Source organism: Haliotis rubra, unplaced genomic scaffold (assembly GCF_003918875.1).
Source record: "Haliotis rubra isolate DU_JTF1 unplaced genomic scaffold, ASM391887v1 Scf886, whole genome shotgun sequence".
Lineage (NCBI taxonomy): Eukaryota > Metazoa > Mollusca > Gastropoda > Lepetellida > Haliotidae > Haliotis > Haliotis rubra.
This window is the reverse complement of record NW_025767619.1, coordinates 184,557-200,538: the sequence shown is the minus strand read 5'-3', so window position 1 is coordinate 200,538 and position 15,982 is coordinate 184,557. Positions and strand designations below refer to the sequence as shown.

Genomic DNA, 15,982 nt, shown 5'->3' with positions numbered 1-15,982 from the left:
AGTTAGTGGGACATTTCACTCCTGACTAAAACACCACCAAAAAGACACAAATTTAAACTAAAATTATTACTGACATTTAAATTGAAACAAAGTTTCGGTCTAAAGCGATTGTTTTAAAAACAGTCCTTCTTGAGGCATGTTCACAAACTACAGAACAAATATAAAATCAAATGGAAATAAATACATGATGGATTATAGATACAAATGACGACACCAGGACACAGTAACACCGACCCGGGAAAACAGATATAAAACTGTGTGGTTGTTAGAACGCTGGTAGGATATATGACTGGCTCAACGCACTAGGATCTCACCACACTGCAGTACTATACATGTATTTACTACAGAACTTCCTGTTTCATGTTTACACTATCACCATCCACTGAATCAGGTAGTCATTGAACTCTCACTGTGCCTCTATTTCATGCAAGCATAAGTATGATAAAAGGATGGTAGTAAAGTTAGATACAGCACAATACATCTGCAGGACAATGCGACATGGTTTTAACATATCTTGTAGTAGTATCCCAGCATATGCATGTAAATGTTCAGCTATTTCCTTTCATAAAGGGATCTAACTAAGGATTCGGCTATTACAATATCGGTTTTGGCTATCAGCCTGATTAACTCGAGAAGAATCACACAGCATCTTAACACTCATTCCTGGTAATTTCATAATGCAAATATATAATTTAACGTCAGCGGCATGTGGAGCCTTTCATTAACTGTTTTGCTTCTTTTCTTCCAGCTGTTACCTCCCTTGATCCCTTACAGGGACAAACACCTCAACACATGGGAATACACACACAGAAAGCTGTCAGCAACTCAACTGAAATTAAGATCATAGCTACTTGTAAAAACTCTACATGTGGCTAAGCCGCCATTCACATCCTGTGCCCACACAACGCAAAATGCACGAGTCCCAGCTGAAGAAAGATCCATGACAGTTGAGATACAGATGGTGTATCAATTAGGACATCATCTGTGCAGGTCCTCGTTCTCCCGAACCACCCAACTTATTGTAAGTCACTATCTGGAAGTCACACTGTCCACCTCAGCTGGCCTCGGCCATGTAGGCGTCCAGCTCGGTGTCCAGGTGCGTCTTGGTCTTGGACATGTACTCCTCCAGCTGGTTGTCCAGCTCTTCTCGGGACATCGGGGTCTGACCGGCGCCACGGCCACCGCCACGGCCTTGACCCCTGCCTCGGCCACCGCCACGGCCCTGGAACCTGCCACCACGCTGGAAACGTCCTCTTCCACGACTGCGGTTAACTCCCCTCCCTCCACGACCCCTGGAAACCGACAAAAATCTGTAACTATGGTAACTGAATTCTTGTAACTACGACGTCTGATTACAGAAACATAACCTAGGTTGTCTAAAAAACTGATGAGTTTCAATTAACCAAACCCTGAACATACAGACACTTCTTAGAGCAGACAGAACATTTACACTTCATGTCTACACATCTAGTCTCAACTTACATTATAAAAATAATTACAAAATCAGCAACAAAGACTCATTAAAAACAAATGTCAAATATTTATTTCTATCACCACAGAAAGCAAACCAAACGTCAGGAAGCAAACCTGGAACAAAGCTGGGGACGGTGAAGCAACATTTGAGAAGCCAAATGAGGGAGTTGCATCTAGGTTCTCACTTGATCGTCAAACAATTAGTACAACTGTGCTGACAGTATCACAAAGTTAACACAACACTGACACACTCAGAGGTAACTACAACAACCACTGCACATCAACACATCAACACAGAATTCAGGCAGGACATGACCACTACAAATAGCTTTGCCATTCAGCAGTCATTTCCTGTTAGACCTAGGTGCAACTCAAGACGTTTATGCTTCTCGGTTTCTTGACATGGTGGGGAAAGGACAGAGAATTTCTACTGAAAAAAATCTACTGACTGGAAAAAAAAAAATCTTGACAGAAGAAACAGTGAACCTTGAACCTTGTACCAGGTACAATACTGGGGAAGCCTCATCTAGACCCAGCTTGGAAATATTGTAGTTTTACCAGTTGTCAATAATTGTCATTAGGCCAGCTGGCAATACCTCTAGTTTACCTGGCAAATATTTTGGGTTCTACTGCCAGTAGGCAATATCTGTTGTCTAAACCCCAGTCGGCAATATCCGTTGTTTAAACCCCAGCCGGCAATATCCGTTGTTTAAACCCCAGCCGGCAATATCCGTTGTTTAAACCCAAGCTGGCAATATCCGTTGTTGAAACCCCAGCCGGCAATATCCGTTGTCTAAACCCCAGCTGGCAATATCTGTTGTCTAAACCCCAGCTGGCAATATCCGTTGTTTAAACCCCAGCTTGCAATATCTGCTGTCTAAACCCCAGCTGGCAATATCTGTTGTTTAAACCCCAGCCGGCAATATCCGTTCTTTAAAACCCAGCCGGCAATATCTGGTACTCTACCACCAGTGGGTAATAGCTTAAGCACCTGCAGGCAATAGTTGTTGTTTTTTAACACTAACATTTTAGCTTGTGAGACAAGATGTCTTCTTAAAACCTTAAATGGTGAAATTAGTAATTAAAAATAAAACTCCTCTAGAGAACAACAAGCAAAGAGCAGTGAATCTATCAATCATTTTCTACAGAAACTAAACATGCTTGGAACAAAGCGTGCTTGGCTACTAAGAAAACACAAACACGTAACGTTGCAATCTCTATCACCTCACTAACTTCAGCCACAACTTTGAAGCAAAGTTTAGCAACTTATCTTTGAACCAGTCAGAACTGTTGTGACACTGAACAGTCTGACAGAGACTGACCTGTCATAATCAAGATTTGAATGATATACTGTCTACAAATCCTGCAACTCTCTAAAATGTACAGAAAACCACATACACGGTGGCTCTATATATTTTCATTTCATGATCCAAGTTCTACTTCAGTCGGAAATGCTTGATATTGATATTCCCACAAATAATTTAATGTTGGATCTTACCATACTGCAAAGAAATGAAAGTATCCCCTGAAAGCTTATTGTCTTGCTATTTAAATCAATTATTTTATACCAAGTATGGATTTTAATAAAAACCTTTTTCTGAACTTAATACTCCTAAATGTCGAACTATCTTTTGCAAGTCATAATGGAGATGGACGACAATACACCAGTACCGATTTCACATCAAGACAACTTTAGATGTGATGGTCAACAATTAAGGATGAAGTTAATGTCAATGAGGTCTTAGTGACACTATCTCTTGCTCTGTAAATCTCTCCCAAACCTTGAAAAGGAAGAGCATCCACACTCACATCAAAATGGCCTTAGAACACAACGACAAGCAACATGGAGTGAAACAAGCCCTTCATGTTACCACAATGCACAGAGTGTACACAAGGATATACTGAATGCTGTTAGGAAACAAACAAATTCTGCATTAGTCCTCTCTACAAACAGACAAAAACGCTCCCCTTAACTGGCCACCAAACCAGCAAGGCAAACAACTCTAGCAAGTGAGTGCCCATCTTAAACCAGGAACCTCCCACTCACAGACTGACAAAACAGTCCGCTCCAGGAAACACCCCGTGCTCCTCTAGCTTGGAGTGAGTGAGTATGGTCTTATGCTGCTTTTAGCAATATTCAAGCATTATCACGGCTGGGAACACCACAAATGGGTTTCACACATTGTACCCATGTGGAGAATCGAACCCTGGTCTTCAGTGTGACCAGTGGACACTTCAACCACAAGGCTTCCCCACCGCCCCTAGCTTGGAGTGACATACACAACACCCTTCCCTTGATAGTGATAAGCCCAGTCCATAACCTCACAGTAATATGACCCCCACCCCACACTGACATGACACCTCGCCTACCATCAGATAAATATATGACCACACCCTACCCCGTGATAGATACATGACCACACCCTACCCTGTGATAGACACATGACCACACCCTACCCGTGATAGATACAGACCCTCCCCGATCCCAGCCAACAAAGACATGACCCCACCCACCTACATTAAGAACAGTGGAACTCTACCCCCCGATCAGACCCACAGCTCCTGTCCCGTGTGAGAACACCACCACATCCAGTCAGTCACTAGTGAGAGTAGGGGGGGGGGGCAAGCCTCACAAGTGCATACATTCTCCGCCAGTTGACGAAGACTACAAATCACGGAAGTCCTGAATGTTTGACTAATGTTTGAACTTTACGGTGTACAGTGATAACAACGGATGATGTTATCAGTCATGGCCACAATGGGAGTGGGGGGAGTCGGGTGAAGGGGGGAGAATACAAGTAAGAATGAAACATATAACTTTATGGATGACAACTTCTTATTTATTGCATAGAGCGACGTTTCGATGTAGATTCTTACATCGTTATCAAGCTAAAAGTACGTTTCGATGTAGATTCTTACATCGACATCAAGCTAAAAATACGTTTCTGTGTAGATTCTTACATTGTTATCAAGCTAAAAGTACGTTTCTATGTAGATTCTTACATCGTTATCAAGCTAAAAGTACGTTTCGATGTAGATTCTTACATCGTTATCCAGCTAAAAGTTTAGCTTGATAACGATGTAAGAATCTACATCGAATGTCGCTCTATGCAATAAATAAGAAGTTGTCATCCATAAAGTTGTATGTTTCATGCTTGAGTCACCAACTTCTAGAATGCCCATCAAACAAGTTTCCTACACCAACAACCAATGGGTAGCTACAGGATTAGAATGATGACATTTGAAGTCAATAGACATAGGGAGGTAGGCAATGTCTGATAACTCCAAACATCGCGTTAACGTTACAATGTTACAGCCAGCAAGAACCTATGCAGGATATGTAACAATATGTCAGTTAAACTGGTTACAAATGAAAAAATGACTGTTTTTCAGAAATTTGGATTACATTTGCTTCCTCAGATTTTGATGATATTAAAAGTTAAACTTAAAAGCTGTCACAAACGATATAAAAATAAAATAAAATAAATAAACAAAAAATCAAATGCTATACAATGAATAGTGAAATACACCTTTACAAGGAAAATATTAATAGATACAACCAGAATTGGTACATTTTATTTTCTCCTTTGTGAATCTGTTGAGGTGTATTTGGTGTAGAAATGGGGCTTTCAAGACCAGGCTAATATTCTCTCCCTATAATTCATAGAACAATGATGGCTGCAACTTTGCACACAATATTAAACCACAATCAATTGGTGTCCTAATAGAGAACAATGGAGATGTATGCACTTGGCAGGCTGGAGGAGGGCTGGCAGAGAGAAAGAGAGGTGAGAAGCCAGCATGCCAACACCTAGCAACAGCTTACTGGGAGAACTCGTAGCCACGTGACTGGAAACCCCGGCCACGGCGGCTCCCACCTCGGTAATATGGCCGCCCATCATCACCACCACGCCCCCTACACACCAAACAGAACACGGCTGACAGTGTACACATCGGGCCTTTCAGGACACAACATGGATAACAATCAACATGTAGAGGTGTTACACTGGTCTCATTCAGCATTAAACATCCGGACATTTATCACATACTGATCTAGGATAGTACTGGACATACCAGCTACAGAGATCAGACACTTTCACAAAATACTGCATAAGTCTAACCTACTGTCAGGATCGAGTGAAACTTCTTTTAATCAAAAAAGCTTAGCTAATAGAAATCTGTACATGACATGTTTAGGACACAGGCTACCTCAGTGTCAGCTCTTGCGTGACACACATAAACCAACAACCAATTCATGTACTGTACGAGATGGGTAGTCACACACTGTTAACCGACATTTGCTGGTTTATTTATAACAAGTAACATCTCAAAGTCCCAAAGTACTTCTGGCTACATGGCTACATCCGAGTTACATGTGAAAACAATTGGTTCTCTAAACACTCAGTCTATAAAAATGTAATTTCTCATATGCAAACCAGAAACGTTACAAAAAGCTTAGTCCAAGCAGACTAACTTTATAAGAGAGAAGGGTTAACTTTTCAATAATGGCTATCCCCTTTAAAACAAGTGAGAGAATAATGTGGCGCCACTTTTAGCAATATTCCAGCAATATCACGGTGGAGGACACCAGAAATGGGCTTCACACATTGCACCCATGTGGCCATCCCCTTTGAATATCTCTCATGCAGGTGCATACTTCCACATTTTCATTAGGTCAAAAATTAAGTGAAAACTCCATACATACATAAAATTCAGCATGTGATACTAAGACGCTGTTTTTAAGAGACAATGTAGTATTTCCAGGGTAGTTTTGGTGTGTTTCGACAAGTCCATTTATAGACCTTGTGTCACAGAGTAGTGAATATTTTAACACCACGTGAACTGCAAGCATGGCCTCATCGACACCCTGTAAATCCGTTGTTAACAGATGCACTACTAATTTGCTTTCTGGGATCTCATACAAGTAAATAAAGCAATATTAAATGTCAAAAATCAGACTTTGACTGACTGAGTTTTGGTTTTACGCCGCTTTTAGCAATATTCCAGCAACATCACGGCGGGGGACACCAGAAATGGGCTTCACACATTGTGCCCATGTGGGGATTCGAACCCGGGTCTTCGGCGTGACGAGCCAACGCTTTAACCACTAGGCTACCCCACTGCCCATCAGACTTCGAAGTTATGAAAGCATAACTGTGCAATTTCATTCTCAAACTCATAATCATTATTCCAAAATTATGATCATTCTGACATTTCTGTAACACAAGGCATTAATCAGATAGGCTCTTCATAGGCTCCACAGATCACCAGTCACTTAACACACAGTGTTCATGTTAACTCACCTGAAACCACTGGGACTGCCACGCCCACCTCTAGCCTGGAAGCCACCCCTCCTCATGCCACGCCCACCTCGACCTGATACAGACAGATGCAGGGTATCAGGACAAAGAACACAATATCCAAGTAATATCGTTAACACTGCAACTAAACGGGCAAAACCCACTACATGTACTTATTCTCAGCCAGGGGAAACGTCAAGTCAGCCAGAGGTTAACAATATGAGCAGCTATCATCCAGCACAGACAACACACCTTGCCAGACCCTTACATGACCCTTGCAAGTAGGCACATCACACCAAATACAGGGAGTTGGAGGCTCAAGGATGTCCCCACAAGGACGTCACCTCAAGGACGACCCCCTCATGTCACCAAATCTTGCTCAGTTTGTACATAACCACACCTTGGTTTATATTTGTGGAGTTTGAGTATTTGATGCCAGGAGTGGGCCTGCTTCGTGCTTCTGAGACTTTTGTTTCTAGTTTGTTTTTCAATTAATACTTAACTCAGCAATAACAGCTGTATGATAATCTACAAACACCATGTTACTCTGGAAAAACAATCCAGTGATTGACATCCTGAGCATCAATGTATGAGTGAGTGAGTGAGTTGAGTTTTACGCCGCACTCAGCAATATTCCAGCTATATGGCGGCGCGGTCTGTAAATAATCGAGTCTGGACCAGACAATCCAGTGATCAACAGCATGAGCATAGATCTGCACAATTCGGAACTGATGACATGTGTCAACCAAGTCAGTGAAACTGACCACCCGATCCCGTTAGTCGCCTCTTACAACAAGATAGTCGCCTTTTTTATGGCAAGCACATGGGTTGCTGAAGACCTATTCTACCCCGGATCTTCACGGGTCCATCAATGTATGAAATTAGGAGACATTAACCTGCATCCACTATATCAGCGAGCCTGACCACCGGATCCCATTTATCAACCATGAGAAAAGAATGATTTGTGAAGGTTGTTTAAGTAGAATACAAAAGATTTCCTTCACAACTGAGGTCACCAATGCTGTAGAACTGAACCCCTGCCTGCATGAACTCACGTGGACTGAAGCCTTGGTTGAAGCCCTGGTTGAAGTGCCCACTGCCATCTCCAGCAAGGGATGCCTGTGACTGCTGTCTGCTCATCTGGCCAGCAAGGGGACCTCCCCGACCACGCCTCATCCCGCGGCCACCACGGCGGTTGCCTCTCTGGCCGCCTCGAGGCTGGCCCCTTCCAACAGCAGACAGGTTCAGCCTGGCCTTCACATTGCTTCGACCCAAACGTTGCTGGAGACTACGCTGAAGGCAAATTATTTCAAGTTCTGAGAAATGCATCCCTTCTGGGCGAAAGATTTGTTAAGATCTTAATGTTTTCTCAAATGAGGCCATCCGTGCCAGTGTTCATGAATAGCATCAGACCCTGACGAATCCGGCAGATTTGCTGACAGTTCGATGGAAGTCTACAACCTGCCGGACCCAGTGTGTGACTGTATATTTCACAATGACTTTGACTGAAGTTGTTATGTGGCATGTCACACTTGTTTGCTGTTTATAAATTTTACATTTGTTAATAAGTTCAATGCTAATAAGAAATGGTTAATCTGAAATGTGTGTTAAATTTTAATACTATGGGTCCTGAGAATTTTCAGTGGGTCAGACAGACATCTGAAACTTACAGGACCCAATGTCCTTTTACTTTTATTTTTTTAAACACCACTTGTGAACACTGCATGGGTAAACAGGAAGTTTAGGATTTGACATCCCTTGCATAAAGTTCAGGTATCAAGTGAGTGAGTGAGTGAGGAGTTTAGTTTTACGCCGCACTCAGCAATATTCCAGCTATATGGCGGCGGTCTGTAAATAATCGAAGCTGGACCAGACAATCCAGTGAACAACAGCATGAGCATCAATCTGCGCAATTCGGAACTGATGACATGTGTCAACCAAGTCAGTGAGCCTTACCACCCGATCCCGTTAGTCGCCTCTTACGACAAGCATAGTCGCCTTTTGTGGCAAGCATGGGTTGCTGAAGACCTATTCTAACCCAGATCTTCACGGGTCTCAGGTATCAAGAATGTTACATGCTTGTTAGTTCTTAACTATGACTGACTGACTGAGTTTAGTTTTACGCCGCTTTTAGCAATATTCCAGCAATATCAGTGAGCTTAACACATTGTGCCCATGTGGGGAATCGAACCCGGGCCTTCGGCGTGACGAGCCAACGCTTTAACCACTAGGCTACCCCACCGCCCTCTTAACTATGAGTCCTTGCATGATTCTGTTCAGTCTTGAACTTGTCAGAGGTCCAGCATGATTTGTATATCTTGGTCATCAACATCATATATGTTTTGTCGGTTACTTGTTAAAAGCCTCATGCAGCATTATTCAAGATTTGTCAAGGCATGTATGACAAGACAACCCAAGACATATTGTGAACATTGATCCAAGATCCGGGTTGTATCATTGCTTCATTAACTAGTGTCAACATTTAACCCTAATGATACATTAAATCCTTAATGCGTCATTAGTTAATGGAAACATTAAAAACGGTTGTATCAAACACTTATTAGCGAATCATTATCTAATGACGTCCTAATGTAAATATTTTCATTAAATCCGGGGATTCACCTAAATATTTCCCACAATTCCGCGACGCTAAAACCATGTGTCTAGAAAAAAACCAAAACATGTTGGATGTGAAAACGGAGAGTTGTGCTCATAACACAGCGCTTGCTAGAAAAGTTATCAAAGCTGAAATCAGATTTTATACTGGGCAGCATTTTCTCAAGTTTTTGGACATCAGTTTGTCTATTCGTAGAATGCATGAGCTCAATACTTTTAGAATATGCACGGAAAGAGTATCGTAGCAAGAACTAGAAAATTAAAAAACAGAAACAATACAGAAATTTGATATATTCATTCGAAAGTTCTGTGCAGCGTGACACTATGCCAGACGCAAAATCATGGAGAACGACATAGGCAATTATCGGCATTTCTGACTTTTTCAATGGAAGCAATAAAAACAAATAACCATACGCAGATAGTCAGAATGTTTCCCATTACTTACATCATACATTTATGGAGAAAGGTTCTCTCGCAAAATCGTGGGCACCCATATCCACAAAGCCGCCATTTCATGAGAAATCGGTCACTGGTAGTGATGTCATATGTCAACATTGTTGGACATACAGTCAAATCCCGATGAGTCGAATCTCTGGGGACCAAGTAATAAATTCGACTTATCGATGTATTCGAGACATAGGTATGTCTATGAGGGTAGAAAAAAAAGATGATCCAGTCCTAATTCCTCCGCCTAAGCATTTGTTTATCTAATGATTTCCATATCACTAATAGGGGCACCTTATCAGTTCCAGTCTGATTAGCACAGACAGTGATTTCCGTAAGATCACTAATCTGCCTTTTGAACTCACCCGTCAAAGGCGGAAAGGTGTGAGCCACGCTGGTTTGTTAATTGGATCAGTTTGCTACACCAATCAACTTCTCATTGACTGACTTCGGCTTATGTATACAAGATTGCTGTTGTTTGAATCTCATGGGACCAACTTTTCTTCTCGAGTCATCGTGTGTATTTATGAGTCGAATTCGTGTAACCGGTATTCAAATGATGACAACTATAACAGGGAATGGTCGGGACCGACAGGTACTTCGAGTTATGCATAATATTCGAGACACCGGCATTCGACTCATCGGGATTTGACTGTATTTGGCAATTTCTTTGAGGTGAAGGTTGGTTGAATAAGATTAAACACAATCACACTGTCCTGCGGATTACACTTTTAGTATTAATGTATACTTTGCGTATCGTTCACATATGGTTTCATGAAACTAATTTCATTATCAACATTTAGTATTTTAAACCTAAGTAAAACTGACATAATAAACAAAAATGATTGATTTTTTTCATGAAATGTATATATATGCACACGTTTTCAAAGGATATGTCTTGTTCATTGAATTTGTTTATGTTGTGTTATAGACAAAACAATGGCGTATAATCATTGGCCAGGTGCACGTTTGTCACAAATGTTTTGAGTATCATTGTTTTCGATAATTCCTTGAACAAAACATCACGAAAATATAGTGTCCTTATTCACAGCAAATGCTCTCCAAGTGATCTGAGTTACAATGACTTAGTATTAAGCATAGCGGAGTGATGCCCCCTTATCTTTATAAGCGTACGACCTTTTTGTAGCCATTTGACGTCATAGGGGAAAATTCATTTTCAACACATATTGCGAGTCATTTTTAAGATTGAGTGTATAACGTTATATATAAGCACACAAACTAATTTAATACATACCTATGTCGTTCAGGTATCAGGCAGAATTTTGTTCGCTCACACTTTCCGTAAAGATGCCAAATTGAAAACATAGCACAGTACTTTTATCAGTGCACGATAAAAAGCAGAGAAATTTACTGTTTTTAACGTATACCAAAATTAGGGGTAACATTTAGCAGTGTCTACTTTTCAAACTGAGTTTATACCATGAGATAGAACATTTAATACTCTTCATTTCTGTGTAATTTTATAGCTATAGGTAGATCCAGTGCTGCGCAAACAAAATTCTGGCGCAATGTTCACTTTTCCAGGAAGTTTAATGACGCTCTGATACCCCATGATCTTCATTAAATTAATGACAACAGGATGTCATTAAAACGTTAGTACAACAGAATTTAATGATACATTAGTTAATGAACGTTTAATGGCACGTAAATGCTTCATTAAAGTTTGATACAACCGGGTCCAGGTAGTTTGGGAATCAGGACCACTCTTATTATAGTCAAGGATCCGGACTACATGATCCAATGGGTTATGCAGGGCTCCTGATAATTTTTCAACATCAGGAGTACGTACTCCTTATTTTTTCAATATAGGAGTACTGGAAAAACTTAAGAGTACATTTAGAGTACTGAATGGACTTTAATGGCGTATCAGTAATCTATTGTTTCGTTTCAGATATGCACCACAACATTGCTAGTCTTGTGTACACAGGTGAATAAACAATAAAAAGAATTCTTTTTTCAGATAAATATGTCTGTAAATGATTCTAAGACCGTACACCATTGCTGTGGTGCGTATCTGCTACGTTTCATAAATTATTTCCTATCGTATCGTGCATATCTTTTAGCCGTACATACGCCGATACGACCTTTATCTGGAGCCCAGGTTATGTCTCCCAACATGGAACAATACGCATGGGTCATATACATCACAAGTTCCACTGCTGAATGAATGATAACTTTCTCATTAAAATAGTGGGCTTTAGGAGTCCACCCTGTCCCATTACCTTCTTGAGTCTCATCGCCACGGCAACACCATTTCCTGGCATGCTGATCTGTGGTTGGTTCATCATTGGTCCAACTCCGGGTCGGTTGGCCAACTGCTGGGCTAATCTCCTGTTCTTGGCTGATGCTTGTTGCTGGGCCACCATGTTAGCACGGATGTTGGGCACGACAGTCTGGGGGCGCGCGTCTTCTGTATGTTGGTGAAGCTTCACGGACAGGCAGAGAACACTGGTGTTATAGTGGGCAGTACAACATACTTACACTGGTGCAACGGCGGCAGCAGCAGCATCCTGCACCACATCAGCCCCTGCCCCATGCCACTACCATGCTTGTGTAGCCGTGTGGTCCCTTCGCTGAGCTTTGTACTTTAGTTACTAATGCACATGGTTTTGGGGAGTTTTCATCTATCACAAACTTTCAAACTACAAGATCACCGCAGAAAACACTTTTCAGGAACTTGAGATGATTGAACAGGGGGTCATTAACCAAGACAGTCATATAATCAAGATAACCCTGTAGGCTTTTACTACCAAATGAACTAAGATCTCGAGCGCACATTATTACTTAATACCTAGGATAATAAGTTTCCCATTCAATTTACCCACGACTCCCTTCCTGTAAACATTCAGGTTTCATGAACAGAAACGGTGCAGAACTAGAGAACAATATCAAACAAATACCAAAGTGGTGTACCAAACATTTCATGGCTATCCTCTACAATATCTCTAAGAGTTTCAAGAAACCTTTCATAGATGACCCAGCGGTGGAAATAACTTAAAATTGCTAGTGTACCCCAGTACAGTGGCACATGTAACATCACTTGCCCTGATAATTTTTCCACTATACCGGCCGTTTTCTTGTTGATTTTTTAAATAAACAACATAATTAATATTGGAAAGTCAACTGGACACCGGTACAGTGTGATATACAAATTTGCTTGCCCGGCAGAAAAAAACACAGGACTCTGGTTGTCGGGCAATGGGTTATTTCCACCCCTGTGACCATCTCCTCCATTGATACAAAACATCACCTTATACTGGACAACATGAGATACCTGTAATATTTACCTGATGCAAATACCATATAATGAAAAACTCTAAATTCTAACCACCTCAAACACAGATTTGAAAACGTTGATGCCTCGCATACAAGATTCATCAACATGAAAATACACTTCCTCCAAAACATGTCCTGATTTCACATTTTTCCAAATCCTTGTTCAAATAATGAAAAGTGTAACACACATCAACTCTTAACATGTCTTTCCAGATCCTTACGCAGTTAAACAGCAAATACAATCCACAATTTCAACAAGTTCATCGCATTATTCACTGAGACTTAAAGTAGTGGTATGAAGCCTGTGTCAATTTAAGTCTATTCGTTCAGAAAGCCCAAGTTATAAATCCATAAACATGATATAACGCTTAACTCTACCTAACACGAATCAAAGATCCATGACAGAACTAACAGTTTTATAGTACCGACTGGTTATTAATGAAATGTGAAGCAAATTATTTGTGAAATGTGAAGCATCATGAACCTTGTCCCACAAGAGCAAGTATATTTTCTGACCATGGTGCATAGTTTACGCCAGCCTGAGCAGAGCGTTATTTGATGGCATGCTATGAGTCACTGTGTGACTGTACAGAAGCTCTCCAGGACCACACCTATCCCTCCATCACATCAAGTTACAGCCAAATACCTCAGCTCATACTGCAGCTTTAGCAAATTTGGACATGCTGTGAACATCTTCATCATACATTTAATTAAACATGGAAAGCATGGAGTTGAAATTCAAACCAATATTAGTACCATGTGTTGAGGGATAGCTGTTTGCTGTGGGTTTTACCTTGGTGTTTAATTTACTTACGGTTCCTGATTTCAGGAAATCTCACACCATATTTACCCTTGTGTATTAGCTAGCATGGGTTAATAAACATAAAACAGTCATTGAGTGCTTTTGTGACTCTCTGACTGGCATGGTAGCAGTGGCCCGTCTCAGCCTTCCATCCTCATTGGAATTTTTTGCATCAAATTTGTTCTTCTTCGTCCAAATATTTTTACTGAAAGGTGAGGATTTTCATGAAGCTGGGTTTGTTTAACATTGCGCCATTAGGATTTCATATTTCCTTTCTGGCATGGGCTTTGGACACATTTTGTGTAAACATGCTTAATCTTTGCCGATGTGACAGCACAAGGGGTTTCAAGTCCTATCTAGGAAATATCCACGAGATATTAGCCTTTTTCAGTTCAGAACACTTCCCACATTGTCTCTGAGAACACACGCTGGACACAAGCATTTCCGTGCTGGTCACAACAGAAGCCATGAACTGTAGTCGTGGCAACACTTGGGATTCCTCACCGATCATTAAGAGACATCTTTGTGGTGCTTTTCAGCACAATCTTTGCTGGGACTTGTGACGTCATCTTGTCTCCCACTGCAATCGAACGAACAATAACCTTAATAATTGCAACATTAAATAAGAAAAATAACAAGGCTAGTAAAAGCAAGTGTTTTGGTAATATAAACAGGTCCTAACAACAGAAGCTTGACAAATCAAATGGTCGTCATTAAGGCTGTAACGATTCACTCGCACATTCACTGAATCGAACCGTAGCCCTTCATGAATTCAATTTGTTATTCGTGGTCACCAGAACCGAATATTAACGAATATTTACAATTTTTTTAAGGGAGCATGTTTTACTTGAACCCTTATGTCCTTTCCAAAGTGAGATATGCAAGAATGGAACATGTACTAGCATTGCAGAAGTGCAAGTCATGTTAGTTTGCCAAGACTGCACATGGTACTGTTGACTATAACTATTACATACCAAATTTGAGTGTCATGAGATCACTGGTTATTGCTGTGACAAATCAAAACTGTTAACATGGGCGTTCCATAAAGTGCATCAATCACTTAACTACAATATTATATTCGTGAATAATCATTCTTATTCGTTACCCAAAATTCATGATACGTATCATATTCGCCACATAGTGTATTCATTGCAGCCCTAGTCGTCATCATAACCCCTAAGTTGAATGTTAAACTTAAGACTGGGTCAAATAACAAGGAACAAAACTCAAAGACCCTCACAGTCAACTATCAGCAACTGATCTTACTAGAAACAAAACGTCTATTTTTCACAAGATTTCAGTATGAAAATCACATCTCGTTATGATGGCATTATCATCATCCTGGGAGTGGGATAAAGAACTTTGACAATGGGCCATTTTCAGGATTGTACCATATTTGGTCCCTATATTTATTTCAGGAAATCCAAACCTGATATGACTAGAGCAATTCTCTAATCTTACAGTGTTGACAATTATTACGAACACTAAACCCCTACATGATATAGAACGCTAATGATACGTTGCACCCTGATTCGTGCTTCAATGATCACAATCAACAAATCGTCACTGTGTGTTTTCTTTTATCTGTAAGAATATGTTTACTGTTCCTCAGATCAGCTGCAACTCACAGTGGAGAACCTCAATCATGTCTACTTATAATTATTTCAAAACAAAACTTTCCCTGGCCGATTCGATGATAGGACACCGAAGAAATTTTTCGGATTCCACAAACCGGCTGACCTATTTTAGAATTTCAGAATGCATTTCATAATCGAGGGAGGAAATCATCTGTGTAACGTATCCAAACACAAATACACAAACTCACACACCTTCTGCACAATATACAGAATTCTGATGTCTCTGATATTGCTTCACTTGATATTATTTCTCCCAGCTTCTGCTGACGCGTTAAAAATGGCAACGACGCACGCGAACCGCAGTGAATATGGACGATTCATGATAAATAGTAATAATATAATTTCATTCCCGTAAAACTACCACGTATTCCTTAATAAAATAATTGAACACTAATAATACTACTATTAAGAAA

At 40.7% G+C, this 15,982-nt stretch overlaps 1 protein-coding gene across 1 annotated transcript; it reads right to left on the bottom strand.

The window, feature by feature from the left end:
• Positions 1–728: 728 nt before the first annotated feature.
• On the bottom strand, positions 729–15,866 carry LOC124263485 (chromatin target of PRMT1 protein-like). The gene is given in 8 exon segments (XM_046698138.1): positions 729–1,292; positions 5,300–5,389; positions 6,777–6,849; positions 7,829–8,066; positions 12,077–12,255; positions 12,258–12,280; positions 14,437–14,512; positions 15,762–15,866. Coding segments are annotated over 7 exon segments (906 nt in total). The 5' UTR covers positions 14,502–14,512; positions 15,762–15,866; the 3' UTR covers positions 729–1,054.
• Between the last annotated feature and the right edge of the window lie 116 nt (positions 15,867–15,982).